Source organism: Pseudorasbora parva, chromosome 3 (assembly GCF_024679245.1).
Source record: "Pseudorasbora parva isolate DD20220531a chromosome 3, ASM2467924v1, whole genome shotgun sequence".
NCBI classification, from domain to species: domain Eukaryota; kingdom Metazoa; phylum Chordata; class Actinopteri; order Cypriniformes; family Gobionidae; genus Pseudorasbora; species Pseudorasbora parva.
Window position 1 is genome coordinate 56,455,836 of NC_090174.1, and position 21,562 is coordinate 56,477,397.

The 21,562-nt window shown below is 36.0% G+C and overlaps 3 protein-coding genes across 8 annotated transcripts in view; 1 reads left to right on the plus strand and 2 right to left on the minus strand.

Annotated features, from left to right (window-relative positions):
* Positions 1–1,860, plus strand: part of spef2 (sperm flagellar 2) — a 29,113-nt gene extending 27,253 nt beyond the window's left edge. For all 4 annotated transcript variants that reach the window (XM_067439583.1, XM_067439584.1, XM_067439585.1 and 1 more), the window contains exons 35-36: positions 343–465; positions 893–1,860. In XM_067439583.1, the coding sequence (XP_067295684.1) occupies positions 343–465; positions 893–919 (150 nt within the window). In that variant the 3' untranslated portion in view covers positions 920–1,860. The remainder of the gene's footprint in view (positions 1–342; positions 466–892) is intronic.
* Positions 1,861–1,881: 21 nt separating this feature from the next.
* LOC137071512 (serine protease FAM111A) lies at positions 1,882–9,421 on the minus strand. 2 transcript variants are annotated; one of them, XM_067439587.1, is made up of 5 exons: positions 9,323–9,421; positions 5,175–5,265; positions 5,052–5,090; positions 4,544–4,612; positions 1,882–3,663 (listed from the first exon to the last, which is right to left on the minus strand). In XM_067439587.1, exons 2-5 carry the CDS (start codon positions 5,241–5,243, stop codon positions 1,882–1,884), a joined length of 1,959 nt encoding a protein of 652 aa, XP_067295688.1. In that variant the 5' UTR covers positions 5,244–5,265; positions 9,323–9,421. The 2 variants fall into 2 exon arrangements, with proteins under 2 accessions (XP_067295688.1, XP_067295690.1); XM_067439589.1 differs by lacking the exons at positions 5,175–5,265; positions 9,323–9,421 and adding an exon at positions 4,267–4,310 and having other exon boundaries at positions 5,052–5,069.
* Positions 9,422–11,992: 2,571 nt separating this feature from the next.
* LOC137072080 (serine protease FAM111A-like) lies at positions 11,993–21,468 on the minus strand. 2 transcript variants are annotated; one of them, XM_067440296.1, is made up of 7 exons: positions 21,367–21,468; positions 20,964–21,000; positions 20,783–20,861; positions 20,619–20,672; positions 15,042–15,098; positions 14,731–14,796; positions 11,993–14,414 (listed from the first exon to the last, which is right to left on the minus strand). In XM_067440296.1, the coding sequence occupies exons 3-7, from the start codon at positions 20,840–20,842 to the stop codon at positions 12,624–12,626; spliced, it is 2,028 nt and encodes a 675-aa protein (XP_067296397.1). In that variant the 5' UTR covers positions 20,843–20,861; positions 20,964–21,000; positions 21,367–21,468; the 3' UTR covers positions 11,993–12,623. The 2 variants fall into 2 exon arrangements, with proteins under 2 accessions (XP_067296397.1, XP_067296398.1); XM_067440297.1 differs by having other exon boundaries at positions 20,964–21,003; positions 21,367–21,466.
* Between the last annotated feature and the right edge of the window lie 94 nt (positions 21,469–21,562).

A 21,562-nucleotide genomic window follows, 5' to 3' on the forward strand; every position in this document is an offset into this window, starting at 1 on the left:
CTCTTAATTTTGAGTTATTCTTTCCCAAAACAAGACGATTTTGCTTGTCTAGTAAATGCTTCTTGCTTTAAGAATTTTTAGATGTTTGGACTAGAATCAAGACAAAAATACTAAGTAAGAAAAGTATTTTTGCAGGACAATTATTATAACAATAACATAACCAATAATGTATGTGTGTGTGTGTTAGTCACTCTCATTATTGTCTCATAAGTGTAGGGCTGTTTTGGGAAATCTTTGTTTCCAGTAGATGTTCGCTGGGAAGTATCTCACTGTGGTTCTGTAGATCAGCAGATGATCAAGAGTCTCTACAGGACTGTGTTTGATGTGCTGTTGTGTGTTCAGGAGCTGCTGAAGGTGTTTAAGGAGTTGGGTTTTAAGGATGAGGAGAAAATTGCTTTCTCCACACTTTCCCAGCATCCCTTTCTGCAGGATTTAATGGAAGGATCCTCGCAGTACCTGCTTCCCGTGAGTATAACACACAAACATGTGATCCCACAAACACACTACAACAGAGCTCCATGCCAAACAATGTTCAAATTATAATATAAATAATCATAGTGATTTAATGATCTTAACATAGAAGGCACTAAATAGATCAATTCTGCTTAATAGATCAGTTCAACACATCCATTTGAAACATACCAGTGTCTTTAAAGTCACCATGAAATCAAAATTGGCAAATGATATATCTATATAATAATTTAGTTTTTAAATCAAAAAGGAATTTTGTTTTCTATCTTCAAACCAAAACATCCGGTTTTCATAAGAAATATGCAAGACAGTTGAAGCCATGCATGAAGCCTTTCATTGGGTCTTTATTGTAAAGTTTTTATTACAATTATACACACAAAGTGTTTTTATTAATAATTCTGATTACATTTCTTCTCTACAGGACATTCACAAAATTGTCCAATCCTAACAAACTGAAGATCCTTGAGGATTCTCAACATGATAAACACTAGAAACAACACTTTGAATCACACAATGTACACACTAATGAAAAAATAAATGTAAGTGTAAACGAAAGCTTTGGTTTTATTTGCTGCAATATACAAAGTCAGCATGAAGCACAAAGATATGAAGGACTTTCCCTTCAACAAACTCAAAGATCTGATTCTAAATGTATTTATTGTGGTAGTGATACATATTTGTGTTGTTTTGATTGTTTTGGCGTACTGTATTTGTGTGATTCAAAGATGATTATAGTGAAGCTTAAACATGATCTCTTACAACAAAGTAAAACATTAAGATGAAGTCGATGTAAAATCAGTAAAAAACATAAATGTAAAGTTAGAATATATGAGTGAATGATTTGTTAAATGAAAATATGAACACACAAGCATATATGAGAAATTAAAGAAAATAATGGCCTATACTGTAACTGTATTTTTAGCCTCAAATGAATGAATGATGTTCACTGTTCCTCTCTTGACACATCAATCCCACAATCACCGGCTGGTGGCATAAATTAAGGCTTTGCAGCAACTTCCTCCGAAAGAAATGGCCATGTAGACATGAGGACACAATGTTCAGCTGAATGGCTTGTGGATTTTGATTCCCTTATTTTTTTTTTCTTGCTTACTGTTGTGCATTCCTAGTGTGCAATCAATAAAGCTAGAAGACTGGCCTCATGGAGTCGATGTAGATATTAGCATTTCCACGACAGCAGTTGTTTCCATCTTGTTGTATAAAGTGAGGCACAGTCCGACATGCAGTAGTAGATCATGTAGAATCATCTGCTATGACTGCCATATTTTTGCAAGTCCTCTTCAGACATCAAGAGACATCTAGAGACATCAAAAATCTAGAATACATGGAAATATGAAAGAAAAAAACATTGAAAAATCTGTCAGATATTTTTCCTGATGGATTGGTGGGTCTTCACTCAAGACTCATGTGTTCCATTTTCTCGATTTCGCTCTCCAGTTCTTCCTTAATGAGCATGTTTGCTTCATATGCATCCTCAATGTTCCCAAGGTTATAATGTGCTTGTATAGGTTTAAATGTTGAGAGTAATTTTAAGATGTCCCTTCTTGTCGTCTTGACTTGTGTGATGATACTTTCCAGGATGGGCTGCATGGAGTATGAAAACTCTATAACGCTTCTAGTTGTTTCACCTTCTTTGTAATCAAAGCCACCAGTGTGCATGCCGATCAGATGGCAGTGTTCATCAAACACCGGGGAGCCAGATGATCCATGAAGGAAACAAGAGTCATAAGTTATCTGGTTCTTGTATAGATATGGCCAACATTGCAATGACACATATGGACAGGAAACATTCTCAGATATATGTTTGTTTATACTCTGTAGTTGATTCTCAATCCCAATGATGAAGCAGGGGTCCATCTTCTTAAACCCACAACCTGGGTGTCCCACAATGTAGATCCCACCACTGTTAGGAGAGGGGCCATGCTTATAACAATTGAGCAATTCAGGACAGTTATCAGGTTTAACCGTGTCCAATTCCAGAAGAGCAAAATCAAGGTACCTAAGCTTGTCATCCTTTTTAAAACCCCACGCAATAAGGACACTCTTCACTGGCAGAACTTTTACCTCAGATTCTATTGCTTCATAATTAAACACAGCTGTCAGAGTCCCAGAAAGCGCATATGTGCATGGATGCTCCGATAGGAGATATACATCGTCCTTAACAACATGAGCATTGGTGAGGATGAATCTGTCAAAGAGTAAGAAGCCGGTTCCTCTGGGAATACTATCAATTGCAATCACACACACAGAGTCAGACAGCTCCATGACCCGTCTCACTTTGTTCACCTCAGTGAAACACTCGACAACACCTTTATCATAGTCTTTTCGCAATAACTCTCCATCCTGAGAGTTCTCTTGTTGTTTTAGCTGATTCAGTAGATCTTTACACAGAGTCTGCAGAATGTTCTGAATGTCAGTGAAGAATGAATGTCCAGAATCCCCAGAAGAATTTCCAGAAGTACTCGCAGTTGCATGCCCTTCAGTTGAAGAATCTGTGACCATTGTCTTTTTTTCTTCAACTGGTTTTTGTTTGGTGTTTTTCTTCTGTTGGCTGTAGTGAAAAGACTCACCATCATTTTTGACACTTGTCACTTGTGGCTTTTTATATGTACCATTCAACTCAAAAGTCTTGCCATTACAAAAATCTACAGGCATATTTAATTCATAGTTGATTGCTTTATCATCAAAGAGTACACAGTCACCGTCAAAAATGTCATCAATAAATCTGCCGTCATGCTGAAGAGCATTTTTCAAGGTATCTCCTTGGTGTGCAAACACACAAACATAGTCAATGTTCAAAAAAACATTGCTCTTCATTATTTTTTTCGTTATCTTCCCTCTCGTCCTGATGTAAAAGATGACTAGGCTTTTAGGGTCAGTATGTATAGTTGTTTCCTGGTTTGTAGGTTCAATTTCTTCATTTTTGTAGAAGTTAATTTGTAAGGTCTCATCATCTTCAATAAGGCAGCAGGGGAAATCTGTATTCACAGCTGCTCCATGGGTTTGTCCTTTGGGTCTTTTGATTATTATTTCTTTCCCGTCCTTAGCACCACTTTTAAATTTTGAATTCTTATTAAGTGCTCCAAATACAGTTTGGGATGTATCGCATACAACTTTATTTGTCTCTCCATTTCTGATGCGGAACTGGAAACTGTGGCGTTTTCCTTCTGCATTCTGTTAAATTCAGAAAATTTATGAATGTCTGAAATGTTTAATATTTAGTCAAAAAATTATTTATATATACACAAACCATCAGAAGTAAACTACAAACTCCTTTCTGAGAAGAACTATGTGCAAAGCTGGAGATTTATGTAGTCATTAAGGTTTATTTTGGTCAAATGTTAAAGGTAGAGAACTCCCACACACATTTGATCAGTTTTTTTAAAGGGGTCATGAAATGCATTTTCAGATCTTTATATTATGTTTCTGGAGGTTAGCTCCTTGTTTTGTTCAGAAACACAATGTCCACTACTGTGGTAAAGTTTATTTAACCATATATGCACACCCTCCTTTACAGCATATATTGTGTGTTTTGTTGCTCAGGATGGCCTGGGTCAGATAACAATATGTGTGAAATATGTATGCATGAAACTTGAAGTATATTTCCATTGTAGAGTAACATCTATAATATGTTTGGATAAATGATCATGAGTGAAGAAAATTCTCTCCCTTCTACCACACACTCTGTGCTCTGTGGTTCCTTATCCTACACCGGTTAAGACATAAGGACAAGACATTTTTAGGCCGTACATAGTGGTGCGAACCTTAGTGACTCACTTTGCATGATTCATTTAAACACTCTTCTGCCATAAATGTTGTGTCTGAAAGAGAAACACATAAGCAATAAGTTCAGCCGGAAAAAAATTACCGTCCACGCCTTTTCAGCCCTAATTTTTCAATGTGTGACTTTAGTAAATCCGGACAGTAGTTTTTTTTAGGCTTGAGCTATAAATTCAACATTTTGATTTATCATTTCATGACCCCTTTAATTCAGTATGGATTAATAAACTGAGATATGAAGTAGACAAAAATAGACATATGACATGAAACATACCAGCTGCAGCGCATAATCACTTTTTGAAGGCTTCTCTTCCTGTTTCTGACATGAACGATCCATTCTTTCCTGCACAATGGACAAATAAAGCTTAAATTAAAAAGCTTTAGAGCAGGGGTTCTCAAAGTGGGTTCTCAAGGTGATGTGCCATACAATGCATTTAACGTCAAATAAGCAAAACGTAGACACTTAAAAGTAGATGAGTTTTTTCTTGTTATAAGATAATATTGCCATTGTTACATTGTTTTGCTGTTGTATTAAAGTCTTTAGTTAATGTGGCTATTCTATTTATTTGGGGGTTTGAGCATTTAGAAAACTGTCATATTTCATATAAACGTTAATGCATTTTGATTGTATTACTGATTATATTTTAGCAAGTAATCTGTGCTTTTATATTGTTTTATATTTATTTTGAGGACCTTAGCCACCATAGTGCACAGTAGATCATGAGAAAGTTATCTAAAGTGGGCTTAAAACACAATTAAAAAAACACAAATTATGACCTTACCTGAGCATCGTGTGACGTCTCCGCAGATGCATCATCTTTCTGCAAGAGACATTTCCATTAGAACGAAGCCTAAACCAATGCCGTGTGTATAAGCATAGAGATTGAGAAAGACGAGTCACCCACAGGATTCTGCTGAAAGTAACTCGGAAGGTCCGTCTGCTTCAGTTTTTTGTTGGGAGGTGATTTAGCCATGTTTTTGCCATTCCGTTTATCTCTGAACAGGACAAATAATGAGAGATTTTTTACTTAAGTTTAGCAATAATACCTTAAAGTAAGTAGTAATAGTCAAATATTATTCTTAATATTAGTATTACTTTCAAACATAGCCTTCTGTTGTTCTTTTACATTATTTTGTATTTTAGTCATGAATGTATTACTGAATCAGTTTTAAGACAAACCATAAAAGTGTGTTTTTGTTTTGGGGCATATTACTGAAAATGTTAAGTTCTTAACTGACAAATTAGTTTAGACAAGTTGATTTTTAACAATTTTGTTAAGATCTGAAATCAACTGTTTACAGTAGCCTTTTACTAATATGAACCTACTACAATTTGGACATAAAAATAATTGTTTAATGTAAAAACATTAAGGGGGATATTGTCAGTCTCACATGTAGAAAGTCAGCCTGGTTAGGAATCTATTACTATGGAGCTAGAAATATGACTAAATGATCTGAATTTGAATTGTATAAATCTGAATTATTGACAAGTGTAATCTAACAAAACTGAATATTATGTTGCATTTTACATAGTTCTGAATTTGAATTTTTTAAAATGTTGAATATAGAACCTTTGAAATTAAACACATCTGAAATGTTTTTGTGTCGAAATTGTTTAGACATGTATTTTCAAACAGCAGATATTTTGTTCTGAATTAATCGACTGGAAATATTCAGTTTTTGAAAATACAGATTCAAGATTTCAGATGAAGAAGAAATTCAGATCATCAAATTCAATATTCTAAAATTCAGATCATCAAATTCAATATTCTAAAATTCAGATCATCAAATTCAATATTCTAAAATTCAGATCATCAAATTCAATATTCTAAAATTCAGATCATCAAATTCAATGTTCTAAAATTCAGATCGCAGAAATTCAGATCTTACAGAAAGTAGGCCAGAGGTCATCAGGGAAGAGTAAAGGATGTCAGAGAAATCCAACGGAGCACCATATCTGATCATTTCATTTACTATTTGTAATGAAATAAAGAGAAAAGATCAAACAACCCCTTTATACTTTTTTGTTTATTTTAGATTAATGCACAGAAAAAGAGATTTCGGCTAGATTTCTCATTTTTCGTGTGGTTTACCGCACAATTAAATAAGGTTGGGTACTGATTAATATTTTATATATCAGATAAACATTTTTTTCTGTGAAACGGGTTAAGTTGCACAGAAAAGTTGCCTGATCTAGGACCTGCCCAGTACAGTTTAAGAAGCGGTATCTTCTACTGCTATAAGACTACTATTTTGTTGAACAGACCTGGGCTGAATCTGAAATCGCCCCCTATACCCTCAATACCTGCAAACAAGTTTCAAAATCCTGCCTATCAGGTAGAGTACAGAGTCAATTGTATGTACTGTACAGTGTATTGGGGGGGATTTTTGGTGGTATAAATATATTGATTTTGTAGTAATATTCTCATCAGTGTTCTATCAGCTTTTACATAGGCCTAATTAAATCTGCATATTTGTGATATTTACCCCAGGGCGTTATGTCATTTTATAAAGGCCATTTTTTAAATCTTATTAAATGTATGCATTTCATGTTCAATTCTTACATTTGATTAATAAATGCAGTTATATTAGTAAGACACTAGGGCTTTTACCAATCAAATTAATTAATTTAAACTGCAAAAATAAAACAGCAATGAATAATGTTATGAGATTGATGTTCTAAATGTTTGAATATACAAATAAAAAAATGCAATGATACTTTTAAACATGAAACTAAACCGCCAATAGGTGGCAGCAAGTGATCGTCTTAATGAGTGAGTCATTGAGTCGTTCATTCAAATGATTCGTTCAAAACGCTGATTCATTCAGTTCAAAACACCGCGCTGAGTGTTGTTCCTTTGGAACTATATTCGTTGGTGAAATCATAGTTGAAATAGAAAAAAAAAGGTTTTTGAGTCTAAAATGTAAGTACCTAATAGTGAATTATGCTACACAATTCACGATTGCAATGTAGCTATTTGAAATCGTTTGCTCACTTGTTTTGATTTCTCCACGAATGTCTCACAAAGAGATAGGCAGCGCCAGCCTCAACGCGACTTTGTTACCAGAGATACACTCCATTATCAGTCGCTGTTTACATTGAATATAATAATAAATAAATTATCTGGTTATTTTAATGTTTTATTTGTCCTGTCGGGAAAGTAAAACCCTCTTTGATTTGTCCCAGACAAAGATAATGTGGAGCCCTTACAGTCAGCCCTGTGTGTTCATTCATGGTTTCTCTCGTGCTGTAAAGCGGAGGTGATTGGTTCATGTCATGAGCGCTGCCGTTTGTTTGAACCGAGGGCTACAGTGATCTGTGACTGTCACGCCATAGACTGTTAAAAATAGGTCACGCATCATTAGAGCATTTCCCATTATTATTGTTAACAACTTCACCCCCCACCCCCAAAAGAAAACTCATTCATCTACATTCATTCACTTGTTCGAGTTAACTGTATTAGTGGACTAAAGTAGGGAATAGTGAGGGTTTATGGGGGCGATTTTGGATTCAACCCTGGAGAACGACAGATGACGTCAAACGCTTAGATTTTCTTCACTAATCAGCGATTTGTAAATCACGCACGAAAAATGAGAAATCTAGCCGAAATCTCTTTTTCTGTGCATTAATCTAAAATAAACAAAAAAGTATAAAGGGTTGTTTGATCTTTTCTCTTTATTCCATTACAAATAGTAAATGAAATGATCAGATATGGTGCTCCGTTGGATTTTTCTGACATCCTTTACTCTTCCCTGATGACCTCTGGCCTACTTTCTGTAAGATCTGAATTTCTGCGATCTGAATTTTAGAACATTGAATATGATGATCTGAATTTTAGAACATTGAATTTGATGATCTGAATTTTAGAATATTGAATTTGATGATCTGAATTTTAGAATATTGAATTTGATGATCTGTATTTTAGAATATTGAATTTGATGATCTGAATTTTAGAATATTGAATTTGATGATCTGAATTTCTTCTTCATCTGAAATCTTGAATCTGTATTTTCAAAAACTGAATATTTCCAGTCGATTAATTCAGAACAAAATATCTGCTGTTTGAAAATACATGTCTAAACAATTTCGACATAAAAACATATCAGATGTGTTCAATTTCAAAGGTTCTATATTCAACATTTTAAAAAATTCAAATTCAGAACTATGTAAAATGCAACATAATATTCAGTTTTGTTAGATTACACTTGTCAATAATTCAGATTTATACAATTCAAATTCAGATCATTTAGTCATATTTCTAGCTCCATATATTACAAGCTCTGTAATTTGAACATGTCTGTTTTTAAATGTTGTCATTTTAATTAATAAAAAAATGTGTTTTTTTTTAACGCAGCTGGTGGAATTGGCAGACGTTCCCACGTGGGAAAAAATATTATAGTATATTATAGTAAAATTACTCTAGTAAATATAGTGTTTTTGAACCATAAATGCAGCTCTAATGCATAGAATATTTGTCAATATACAATGGTTGCATAGGCTACCCCTCATCAACAACAACAACAACAAAAAATCCTATTGGAATTTCACTTTTTTTCTGTTGAATCACATTCTGATTTATTCAATTATTTTGTCCTGTGATATTTTGTATTATAATAAGTTACTTTTTAGAGAAAATTGGATCCAATTAAAAATTACCCTACGAGATATTTATGTATTTTCATACAAGACAATTCCCACAGAATCCTATAAGAATCAGATAAGAATCTTATAGGACAAGAAATCATAACGGAGACGACCATGAGGACGATTCATTCATGAACGAAACATCACTTCTCCAAACACCGTTTTATAATCTATCGTTGTTCATACACATTACAATGTAAGTTTTTTTGCATTGTAAATTCCTTCACGAATAAATCCCAACATCGGCTATAATTAATCATGTTTTAGAAGATGATGCAGAAGTTCACTGAAAACTATCGCAGCCAAGCAGTTTTAAAGTAGACAAGAAACTAGAATACCAAATATAAGAAGTCTGAGACATTATGTTGTCTTCCAGACAGTGATATATCCTTTAAAAGAAAATCTTACCTTGTCCAAGTTAAAAGAGAATCTAGATTGTGTGGGACAGTGTGTCCAAACGTGTCTTGATCTTTAAAAAAAAAATCGTCTCATTCGGTCCACGTTCGCTTTGATCTGATTTCCTGCTCTTTAGTCCACGCCCACTACAGAGAATCGAAAGTAGCCTTCTAGAATTTGTGGTGAAACAAAAGCTATTCACTTACACAAATTTACCTGAATGAACGCAGACGAGCTAACGTTACGCCTAAGTCATAGTAATGGGCCACATATCCCACGATATTATTTAAATGTAATGATTAAATATTCGATTGCACACTAAACAATAGGCTACACAGTTTTTAAAGTTAAATAATGAAATTGCAAATAATAAAGACACATAAATTAAGGCTTCAAAAGGAAAACCTTTATAATCATCATTATAAACTTGGTCTCACCAAGCCTGCAGTCTCCCTCTCATTTACTGAAGCTTTCGCGCCTCGATCGCCCCCCGGTGACCGGTCCCAGTATAGCCGCCCCTCTGTGATTTCTAATGGACGCAAAATTACGCTTCAAAAATGTTTTCCCCAAAGTTAGTTTATGTCACTGAAGGCAGTTATCATCACGATGATTTCATTTCAGGTGTTCGTTTTAAAAATAAGTTTAGTTTGAGTTAGTTATTTGATGCTATAAAAACGGGGGGTGTGACGTCATGATTGACAGCTAAGACTGACGGCTTCTGTGAGTGAAGTTGTCACTGAGGCACTAACTGACTTTTTTCGAAATTTTTGGGAGCAGATTAGAGCTTTAGCTTTAATTTCTACATTTCCATAACTGTTTATTTCACACCAACATAATTAATTGTTCTGCATCTGCGAGAGTGTGGGCGGGCTTTTGATATCGCGACTGTACTTCCTGCTCTACTTCCTGCGCTCTACTGCGCAACTCCGGTCCCGAAATCGCTACTGCGCAGACTCGGTCCCAAGATGTCCGCGCCGTGCAAGGCTGCCTGAAAGCTTCAAATATGGCAAGCGGAAACGGATGATGTCGAGTCGTCCATATTTTTTTACGGTCTATGGGTCTCACAATGATTTTTATGATTATAGTATTATTATTTACTTTTAGATAATAAATAATTATTTAGGAGTCAAGAATGAGGCCAGGCCAATATATATTTTGGACTAAACATTTTTTCTTTTCTTTCAATATATAGCTTAATTTTTATTTTTCACAGCTGGGCCCCAGTTCCAGAATCAAATCACTGAGGGTGCTTCTGAAGTTAGCCTCAATGACATACACACTATATTCCCAAAAGTTTTGGGATGTCTGCCTTTACGTGCACAATGAACTTTAATGACATCCCATTCTTAATCCGTAGGGTTTAATATGGAGCTGGCCCACCCATTGCAGCTAAAACAGCTTCAACTCTTCTGGGAAGGCTTTCCACAAGGTTTAGGAGTGTTTATGGGAATTTTTGACCATTCTTCTAGAAGCGCATTCATGAGGTCAGGCACTGATGTTGGACGAGAAGGCCTGGCTCTCAGTCTCCGCTCTAATTCAACCCAAAGGTGTTCAGTCAGGTTGAGGTCAGGACTCTGTGCAGGCCAGTCTAGTTCCTCCACACCAAACTCACTCATCCATGTCTTTATTGACCGGCACTTTGTGCACTGGTGCGCAGTCATGTTGGAACAGGAAGAGGCCATCCCCAAACTGTTCCCACAAAGTTGGGAGCATGAAATTGTCAAAAAAAATATTTCACTCTACAGAAAGTTGACGACTTCTGCGCACTTTGCGCCTCAGCATGCGCTGACCCCGTTTTGTGATTTTATTTTTTAAACTGAAATTCCCATTTTAGCTTTTACAATCTAAGTACACTTAACTAATGGCAAGTTGTTAGCGGGAGCTCTAAAATCTCAGTTGGCGTGCCCCAATGCTCCACGTAAAGCTGGACTTCACTCCGTTATTTACCTGGTCACAGATTTTCTTTAACATGGACTGAACTGAATATCTGCTAAAGCCAGTCCTTTCGGAGTTAATCAGAATAAATTCAAACAACTTATTAGTCAGGTAAACATGTATCATGCCAATTATGCAATCATTTTGAAGATAATCAATAGAAAACATCAAATGCTAAGAAATAGAGAGTGAACGATGCATGATGGAATACAATCAACAGCTCATCTTTTACAGCCTTTCCTTAAGTATACTCAGACCAAGATAAACATTCTCCAAATGGAGGCATGAAAAAACACTTGGAATTTGCATAAATTAGATATACGGAGTGTGAAACAGGAGGTAATTTGGATTGAAGACCATGGGAAAGGACAACTTTTTTTGTAAATTAACTTTCAGTATGTCCCAAACTTACTGTTTTCAGGGTAATAGATCAGCACAGGACTAAAAACGGCTCTTCAAGCCTTTCTATGATTTTTTTTTAATGTACTTTATTTAATACAAACAATTTTTTTTGTTTTTCAATTCATTCAGTGTTTGAATAGTATTATTTATAAAGATTTAACATTTACCTATTTCTTTACAGGACATTCCAAAAAAAAAAAAAAAAATTCACTCCCAATAAACTGAAGATCCTAATAGCTTCCCAAACGTGAGCAAGACGTGAATCACACAAGGTACATACAAATGGAATAATAAATGCAAGTGGAATAAACATTAAAGCTGTATTTGTTATATGAAATGCTTTTATTTGTTGTAATTGACATTTACAGTACATTCATCAAGTAGGTATGAAGAACAATCAGAGGTTTTGCTGTGTGAGTCCTGATTTTAACACCGTCATTCTAAATCTATTTATTTCAAACTTTATCTATTTATTATTACAGTGATTGTCAAATCAATTGATTTTGGTGTATTTGTGTGATTCAAAGAGGATTACTGTTAAAGCTTAAACATGATTACTAACAACAAAGACAAATATTCAGATAAAATCACTATCGACAGACATCAACATCAACAGACATAGAAAGTAAAAAAGAATATAACAAAAATGCATATAAAGATATAGTATGTGTGGATATATGAATACACAAGTCTGTATGAATAACAATGTATAGAAACATAATACAATTTTTTTTTTTAAATTGTCCCTGCCAAATGAATGTTCACTGCTCCCACAATCACCTGCAGGTGAGATGCTTGACTTTACACTTGTCACAAATAAGAGAATCCAAGTGTAACTTCTGCTTTTGTACAATCATTGCTAAGAATTATATGAAACGTGAAACCCCATAATGACAGTGACAAATCTCTCAGAATTGAAGGCTTATTGTCATGTTTTCCCCAAGAAATGGTGGCACAGACGTGTGGGCGGCTTCATTCAGTCTTCCATCTCAATGTCGGTGAGATTCTCTTCATCTGCAGCCTCAGACTCGTAGCTTTTATCGCCGTAGGCTTCTAGGGTATTGACAATCTCATTCCTACCTCTTACCCGAGCCTGTGCTTTGATCATATCCAGGATGGACTGCATGGAATAGGCATATTCCACAATGCTCCTAGTTTTACCCCTTTCTCCTTTGTACACATAGCCTCCGGTGTGCACACCAATCAGATAGCAGTCTTCATCAAAAACTGGAGAGCCAGAAGATCCATGAAAGAAACAAGAGGTATAATTAATCTGGTTTTGATAAATGTCCCATTTATCTTCAAAACTCCTCTGTGTAATCACATTAAAGAAATCGACATTTTCAGATATGTGCTTATCTGCAGCCTCTTGTAGATTTGTTTTCTCAATGATGAAGCAGGGGTCCATTTTCTTAATCCCCCCATCTGGATGTCCCACAATGCAGATCCCACCACTTGGATATGAGCCAGGACTAAAATGACTGAGCAACTCAGTACGGCCAGTGATTTCATCACCAGAATCCAGTTCAAGAAGAGCAAAGTCAAGACGGCTTTTATTGGCATCTGTTATGAAACAGTAAGCAGCAATCTGTTTCTTGAACGGCACCAGCTTCACCTTCGAGTCCAGACGTTCAAAATCAAATGCAGCTTCTAAATGCTTTGTAGAAGAAAGCTTGTCTGGAGACTCGAGAAATTCCCTAACAACATGTGCGTTAGTGAGAATAAACTGCCCAAAGAGTATGAAACCGGTTCCTCTGGCGAATCCCTCCACTCGAATCTGACACACCGAGTCAGAGAGGCTCATGAGCTTCTTTACTTTATACACCTCAGAGAAACTCTGAACGCTTTTATCGTATTCTGCTCTGTAGAACGTTTGCACCTGAGACTTGTTCTTTAGGTTCTCTCTCTTCTTTAACGTCTCCTCTAAATCTTTAAACTGAGAACGCAGAATTCCCAGAATCTCTTCGGAGTCAATTATTTTAGAGTATTTAGCAGAAGTATTTTTGGATTTCTTTGGGTTTCTCTTTTGAGTTTTTTCTTGTTCAGAGTTGACGGGGTGTTGGTTTGGATCTACATTTTCTTTCAAATCAGCGGCTGAAGCTTCATTCATTTCAGTGCTGACATCACTCAAAATTTCTAGGCTTTCTGGCTGGTTGTCATCACAGATAACAATGATCTCAAAATGCTTTCGATCAAGATGCTCCACAGTGCTTGACATCCCATTGTTGATTTCATAGATTGTCTCGCTCCCAAGCTCACGGAGTGCACACTGTTTCTTGAATATGACATTGATGAATCGTCCGTCACGCCGAAGAGCAGCCTTCAGTTTGTCTTCTTTGAACGCATACACACAAACATCCTCAACTTTCTTCCTCAGCTCATGGTTTTTCATTAAGCGTTTCACTTTCTCCCCTCCTTTTGTTTTAATGTAAAAGATTACGAGGTTTTCTGATCCGCTGGAGAATGAAAGCCTTCCAGTTGTTTTTTTCTTTGTATCAACTTGTCCAGTATTTTTGATGTAGGTTATATCTAAGAGCTCATCTTTTTCAATAAGACAACAGGGGAAATCCGTCTTCACAGCAGCTCTAGGAACTTCTCCTTTAGATCTCTTGATGACCATTTCTTTCTCCATGTTTTCTTCTTTACTCTTTTTGAAACTGTTGTTCTCATTAAGAGCATCAAGCACAGTTTTGGATGTATCACACCCCACTGCATATTTCTTGAATTTGTAGCGGAAATTTAAAGTGTGGCTTTGTCCTTCCTCACACTGTTAAATTCAGAACAACAATAAAAGCATTAAACATTTATGAATAAAAGATTTCCATAAAATGATTAACAAAATTGCATAATATATACAATTAATATATAGTGGGGATGAGTATCCGCACAATGCTCCAGATTTAATTCAGATTCTGATCACTGATCACAACTGAAATTCAAAAAAAAAAAAAAAAAAATTACTTTCATTTAAGTGTATTATTCATGATGTAGGAGTTCAGCCAGTGATCTGCAGGACAAGAAGGACCATCCAGGTAAAGGCATTTCTGTTGATAAGCACCAAGTGTGAAGTAAAATGCACATACCTGCTGCATATGGCTTTTTGATGGACCCTCTTTAACTTCTTCCTTGAAAAAGTTGTTTGTCCTTTCCTGAGTGAATGTCAACACAACAGTACTGTTAATTTGAGTCCAAAAGTGTACATGGGTTTACAATCATATTGTTAATTATAAGCAATGCAAAAAATGATCTCTCTAAAATGATATGGATTTTTAAAGCAGCTATTAAAAAGCGTTGTCTTTCCCAAAAAAAATTTGGCAAGAGAAATTCCCCACACTTTTTCATGAGACCCTTAAATAATCTTTATCCGATTCAGATATGTCAGTATGCAACAAACCTTTAGAGGATTACGGCCACTGTTTCCTTTTTTCTTGCTTGTAAGATTGGTTCTTTCCTAGAACAGCATAAGGCATAAGCATCCATTAGAATGGTATTATTATTATTGATTATTATTATTATTGAATGGTATTACCCGAATACACTTGAATTTAATTAAATTATATTGTCACACAAAATTAATCAAAAGTGCATGCAAGATTCTTGGTTTCTTTAATGTGCACCATTTCACTCAAGATGCACTCTGCTTCCCAAAAAAATCTCAGACTGGGAAGAAAAGTAGTTCCATTTAACTTTCGGTTACATTTTAGTATGGGGAACACATATTCACTATTAACTACATATTTTCCCTCAATAAACTCCTAATTTACTGCTTATTAATAGTTAGTAATAGCCTGACGTGGTCATACTCAATTCTAGTCAGAATATGAGTCTGATACTGCTCCATTGGGCTGTGATTATGGGGCGTGTTTCAACCGAACCAGGAAAGACCTCAATTGAATAGACCGACAACCAATCAGAGCAACGAAGCAACCTATAGCCAACTGCACTGTGTTGCCAAGTCCGCGTTTTTTTTTCCTCGGGTTGTTTTCTATGTCCGCGGGTTGAAGCGACTATTATGTGATATATAGACCCATGAGTACGAATTTTAGCAGGCAACCTTGCCAAAATAACACACATTTTACCTCCAAACACCTTCTCCCTAACACACATTTTATCCCAAAAAACTTGGCAACCCTGTCTGCACGCACGCTGGAAAAATTAAAAAAATTAAAGAATTCAATGATACACAGAGTACTTACCCAACATGATCATCATTTCAGAGAGAAATAGTGAAGGTGAATGCAGATACGAACAAGCTCTCCGTTTAGGATTCGAGTAAATATAATCCAAGCCCCTTTGATGACGTGATGATTACGTTACTGTTGATCATCTGTCCGTCATCGTCTAAAGCCCGCCCTGATGATTTCATTGTTCCGAACAGTTTCTGTTCGGGGATAATCACTCCTCTATGGATCGAGGCCAGACCGAACTGCCTGACCTAAACATTTTGTGGGTGGGGCTAAATTCGGCTGGCATCCAGGCTAAGTTAGTAAGGTAGTTTTTGTAGCATTTAAGTTTAGGTATTGGGTAGGATTAAGGGATGTAGAATAAGGTCATGCAGAATAAGGCATTAATATGTGACCCCGTCTGTGAAACCCTAGCCTAGAAATCTAGACGCACCCTAGCGGCAGAAAATTTAATCTGCCCGCAAGTGTCGTCTAGGAACTCTCAATACCCATCTGAGCTGTATTCCTCAGAATCTGGACGGCCCAATCACATCGTGTATAGAGTCGGTGGGCGGGGCCATAATGACGACGGCCGAGTTGCGTTTGCGTGCTTCTAGTAAACAGAAACTGGTGAACGGCGGCGGTCTTTCGAATCAGCTTTGACCGCGACTCTGGAAGACTTGGAGTTAAGCTTTTCTCTGAGAAAAGAACAAAGAACGGCACTGAAGTCATTCTTAAAAAGGGAAGATGTGTTCAGAGTTTTGCCGACCGGATACGGTGAATGTTTAATCTATCAACAAGCTCTGTTTCACCTTCGTTGCTCTGGTTGGTTAGCGCTATCCTATCGCGTGCAGAGGGAGTTTGAAGGACAACCGTTTATCCCGCCCCTCGGATTGAGCTGTCAATGGTGAGTTTCCAGACCAAACATCTTGATGTGGGTCTGGCTTGTCAGGCTAGTGAAACCCCGGCTAAAGTCGCAAAATTTAATTATGAGATTTTGATCGTCAAAGTGCCATAGCCATAAAAATGACGAAAATAGGTAATTTGTGTTTATTGCTGTAAATGATCAATTATACCAAGGGTTTGAGATACAATACTCAATTTTTAATTCATAAGATTATAAATACTGAAATTAGTGATTTTATTGACACTACACTTTATACTTTTGCACACAAAAAAATATCGGATGCGGGCTTCCTAAACATCGATTTTAGATCCGTATGATAGATCGGTTCAGGAACTTATTTTTTTTTACCATTAGGAAGAGAAAGACATTAATATCAATCGGCACGAGCTGCAAACAGGTCATTAAGCCGGGTTCAGATGTCTGGCGAGATATTTTTGTGTCATCGCCAATATTTTAATATTTTCTTCTTTGTTTTGTAGCTCAACATTGTGCCAATAATAATCATCTTAATTTAAAGTCATATTAGGCCTGCTATGTGTCAATATAAAACATGTTGTGGATGGTGGTGCGTCAGATTAATGCAGTTTTTCCCAACCGGGGAGCGCGGGGTGCCGCGTAAAAGGTTTCAGCACGGACTTTGCATCGCGGTTCATCTCACGTCTGCGGTCATCCGAAAGTGCGCACTCTCTCAGCGCGCAACTATTGAGTTCTCTTTCAAGTCCTGCTGTTACGTCCCCAGTTGTTTGTGCTTGTGTGTGTGCTCTTCTTTTTCTCTCTCTCTCTTTCTCTGTCAATTTCTTAGACACACCTAGCCTTATACACGGAACGGCTGATTGGCTCAAGAGACCGTTCGTCGTCCGAAACGGGTGTGACGTCATGACTTCCACAGCGAATCCTGTCCCGCGCCAGAGCTTAAAAGAGCGACAGAGACGGACGCGAGGGCGGCTTGATTCTCCTGCTTCTTTGTGTATCTGCCCGTTTGATTATGTTTGTTAAGTTAGGTATTTGGTTTAGGTTTTGACGTGGTCTGTTAATTCTTTCCTGGGCTATTTTTGGGTGCATCTGCCTACCTTTGTGGACCATGGGAAAACTGGACAGGTAGCATGTCACGTGACGTACATTTTGCAATACCCAGTGATCAATGTATAGACACACTAGTTTAGAAGTGAGCACCACTTCTGTATGTTTTGATTTGGTTAGGGAGAGTAGGTAAGTTAGGGCGTGGAAAACGCTGAAGACTTGCTTTACTTAATTTTCTTTTCATCAGTTAGGTTAGAGGTTGAACTTGAGTTAGACTTGGGGTTTTCCTTTTGTTTTGTTCTTTTATTTGGTGCCACTGTTTGTCTTGTTTTCCCCGGTTTAAGTTTAGGTTTGTTATATTTATTGTCTATATTCCTTATTGTTCTTTCTTATCATTATTACTATTATCATTATAATTTATTATCTCACGTCTGGGAAATACCTTGATTTTATTCATAATAAATCGGGTTTGTTCACTAGTAGTGTGACAGCGTTTTTGTTTTACCGCCACCACGCACACACAGTGGTCATAATTTCAATGTTGCAAATTCCACCCTTAGACAAGGGAGAAAGATTGTAACACCTGCGCTTGAACGGACAAACTCACACAGGAAGTAGCCGATGTCAACATGTCCATCTTGATGAGTATCCATGCAGACAGTCTGAATATGCCTTAAGTTAACATACAGTCGAGAAAGCGATAAGGGTCTTAAAGGGGCAGTGGCCTATAGGCCTACTGCTGTCTGTTAATGTTAAAAAGATAAGGAATCACTCACTGCTCTTGATTGAATAGCTTTTGTAAATTTAATAAGGATTAATATTTAATTTAAACAGTTAAATATGCAGTAATTTTTCATTTGATTACTTTATTCAATTTATTTACCTAAAACTAATGTTAGACCTACCTGAAGAGCAAAGAAAAAAGCATTATTTTATTATCTTTGCTCAATAGTAATTATTTGTGCTGCTGCTTGTATTTAAGTTATTTGTTATTTTCTTTATTTTTATTTGACAGTAGTCCTTTTTTCCATGAACATAGCAAATACCGAACCAAACAGAAACCGTGAACCTGAAACTGTGAACCTAAAACCTAAAACCGAATCGTGAGCAGTCTGTACCGTTACACCCCTAGCGTAATGTATGCAAGGGGGTGCCATAAAATGTAGAACATTTTCAAAGTGCGCCATGACTGAAAAAAGGTTGGGAAACACTGGATTCATGAATTAAGTTATCTAGGCTATTTGACATGGCAACACTTGAACGCGAGCAGGAACAGAAAATAGCTGATTGCTTAAACAGCTTTTCCGATATTAATCTTGGTGGAATTACCCCGAATAATGATATAACCGGGTTTATAGAATAAAGTGCAGGTTTGGAACAACATGAGGGTAAATAAATGATGACAGAATTTTCCTTTTTGGGTGAACTATCCCTCTTTTTTTCTTTTTTTTACTCCAGTATTGTACTTAATGTTACATAGTAGCCCAGTAAAATAATTTAAGTTAGAGATTTTCTACTGAAAAGTAATATATTAATTAATTTATATATTAATAACTTTTTCCATGGATATTTAATTGTATTAATAAAGTTATACAAATAATTTTAATTAATTGACTTGGTAATTGTTGCTACAATCAAGCTCTTGTCCCCCAATTTGTTTGAATGTTTTTGTGCTTTTTGGACATGCATCATAATAGGCCTGTTTTACAAACCTTTAAGAATTTTCCCATAAATGTGTCATATATCACTGAAAATAGGAGAATCTCAGCTTTAATGTGGTATATGGCTCATATGCAGGATAATTATGCATCAAATGTGTTGCAGTTTTAAAAATAAGCTTGTGTTTACATTGGAATTTCTCAAAACATGATTTTCTGAGCCCGAAATTCAGCAAATCTTTAACATAGCCATACTCAGTTAATATTAGAGATATCCAGGTAATATTTTAACAGAATGTTCTTTACATTACGTAGAATGATTTTATGTAGAAAACAGTGAATCACAAAAAAATGACTTTAGGAGGGTTTTCTCAGGCAGGGAAAAAAGAACAGACCAAATTGTATTTGTATTGTTTTGTTTTCAAAGAATACATTCAGAAGCAAATGTAGATGGAAAATAGACGAAGGAAAAACCTTTTTTGGATAAAGACATTTTTTTGGTCTGCTGCTCCTCAAACAGGATCCAGAAGTCTGGGAATATAGCATTCAAACTGTATAAACTACTTTTACGGTGTAGTTTTTGGAAGCACGCTTTACACGCTGTCTAGGCAATATATATATATATATATATATATATATATATATATATATATATATATATATATATATATATATATATATATATATATATATATATATATATTGTTTTCCATTCTTGAAAAGTGGTCACATACACACTTCAATACATAGGCCCATCCACATATAAATGCGGGATTCACTCTCAAAAATTGTGATGACTGACAGTGATAAATATTTATGCATTTATTGAAATCAGGTTCATATAAATGCCAGGAAACACGATTCCTGCAATATCCATAGATCACTAGATCTTTGGTAAGTTGTAAGGAAAACTATATCGAGTCCAACCTTTATATTAAACTGACTGATAACTGTTTGTTTTACTTGCATTTTCCTCTATTAACTCCAGTGATGCAGCAACTCTTCTGCCACTCAGTTCCCACTGGAAATTGACATTAATGCAAACCCTCTAGTCTAGTGGCTTGGCATGCAAATTCCACTCAGCCATTGTCGGTTTTTATAAATCTGAGGTGACTGAGGCTCCAAAGTGAGTCCCCATTTGTTATAACATTGAACATGACTGACAGATAGGGAACTTTATTTCTTAGACCTGAATCAATATTATTAAAATATCATGACTCTACCTGTACACTTTCACCAGTTTGTGACGCCCTTCCCGGACCACTGTTGCTGTCAATCTGCATAAAGAATGTCAATAGCCAAGCTCAGAAATGTAAAAAAAGCAATAATTATCAATATGATATTTGATGAGATGTATCAGATGTATGATGCATTAGCAACTTGTCACCTCTAAAAACTTCAGAATGCTACCGTTCTCCATTTTCTTTGCTGGTGTTGATTTTGGCATTGTTGACAATTAAAAATTTCTGTGAAAAGTACAAATGATGAGCTCAAGATTAATATCTCAAAGAAATCTACATTACCGGTACTTAAAAAGAATAGTTCACCCAAACATTATTTTTACTCACCCGCAAGTTTTTTCAAACCTGTATGAGTTTCTTTCTTCTGCTGAACAGAAAAGACATTTTGAAGAATATGGCTAACCAAACAGTTGCTGGACCCCACATTGATTTCCATATTATCATTTTTTTCTATGGGGGCTGGGTGGGGTCAAAAACCAACCCATCACCAACAACGCGCCTCACAACGGAGAACACAACATGTTGGATCGCTAATCCTTTCACAAATAATTCACAATCGCATTTCATCATTTACAGCATTTGTTTTTTGACCAGTGAAAATTTGCTTATTGGGATAACCAAGATCATTCGATAACTCATTCATCCATCTAGATGATCTAGGTCATATGCATAAAAACATGGGGGTAATATTATATTTGGTTGAATATTATATTTTGTTTAAACAAGTTACCTAATGTGAGTTCACAGTTTAAACGAAGCAGGAGAAAGTCCGTATCGTCCGCTTTCCTTTGTTTGTGTGCGACGTCTGATCTCGTAAAGCCCGCGCTAATTTCAAATTCTTCTCTTATTGTTTTTGTCGGGTTACAGACTACTGTAAAAGCTGCATACCGCCACCTACTACAATGGAGTGCGTTAAATCTAGGTAC

What these genes read in the sequence shown, in the direction of transcription:
- LOC137071512 (XM_067439587.1), bottom strand. Translation starts at nt 5,243, where the DNA reads ATGGCTAAATCACCTCCCAACAAAAAACTGAAGCAGACGGACCTTCCG. An exon ending in GTTACTTTCAGCAGAATCCT is followed by an intron (nt 5,091 to 5,174) that starts GTGGGTGACTCG and finishes TGTCTCTTGCAG; the next exon opens with AAAGATGATGCATCTGCGGA. An exon ending in GTGATTATGCGCTGCAGCTG is followed by an intron (nt 3,664 to 4,543) that starts GTATGTTTCATG and finishes TGAATTTAACAG; the next exon opens with AATGCAGAAGGAAAACGCCA.
- LOC137072080 (XM_067440296.1), bottom strand. Translation starts at nt 20,842, where the DNA reads ATGCCAAAATCAACACCAGCAAAGAAAATGGAGAACGGTAGCATTCTG. An exon ending in GCATTCTGAAGTTTTTAGAG is followed by an intron (nt 20,673 to 20,782) that starts GTGACAAGTTGC and finishes TTCTTTATGCAG; the next exon opens with ATTGACAGCAACAGTGGTCC. An exon ending in GTGGCCGTAATCCTCTAAAG is followed by an intron (nt 14,797 to 15,041) that starts GTTTGTTGCATA and finishes ACATTCACTCAG; the next exon opens with GAAAGGACAAACAACTTTTT.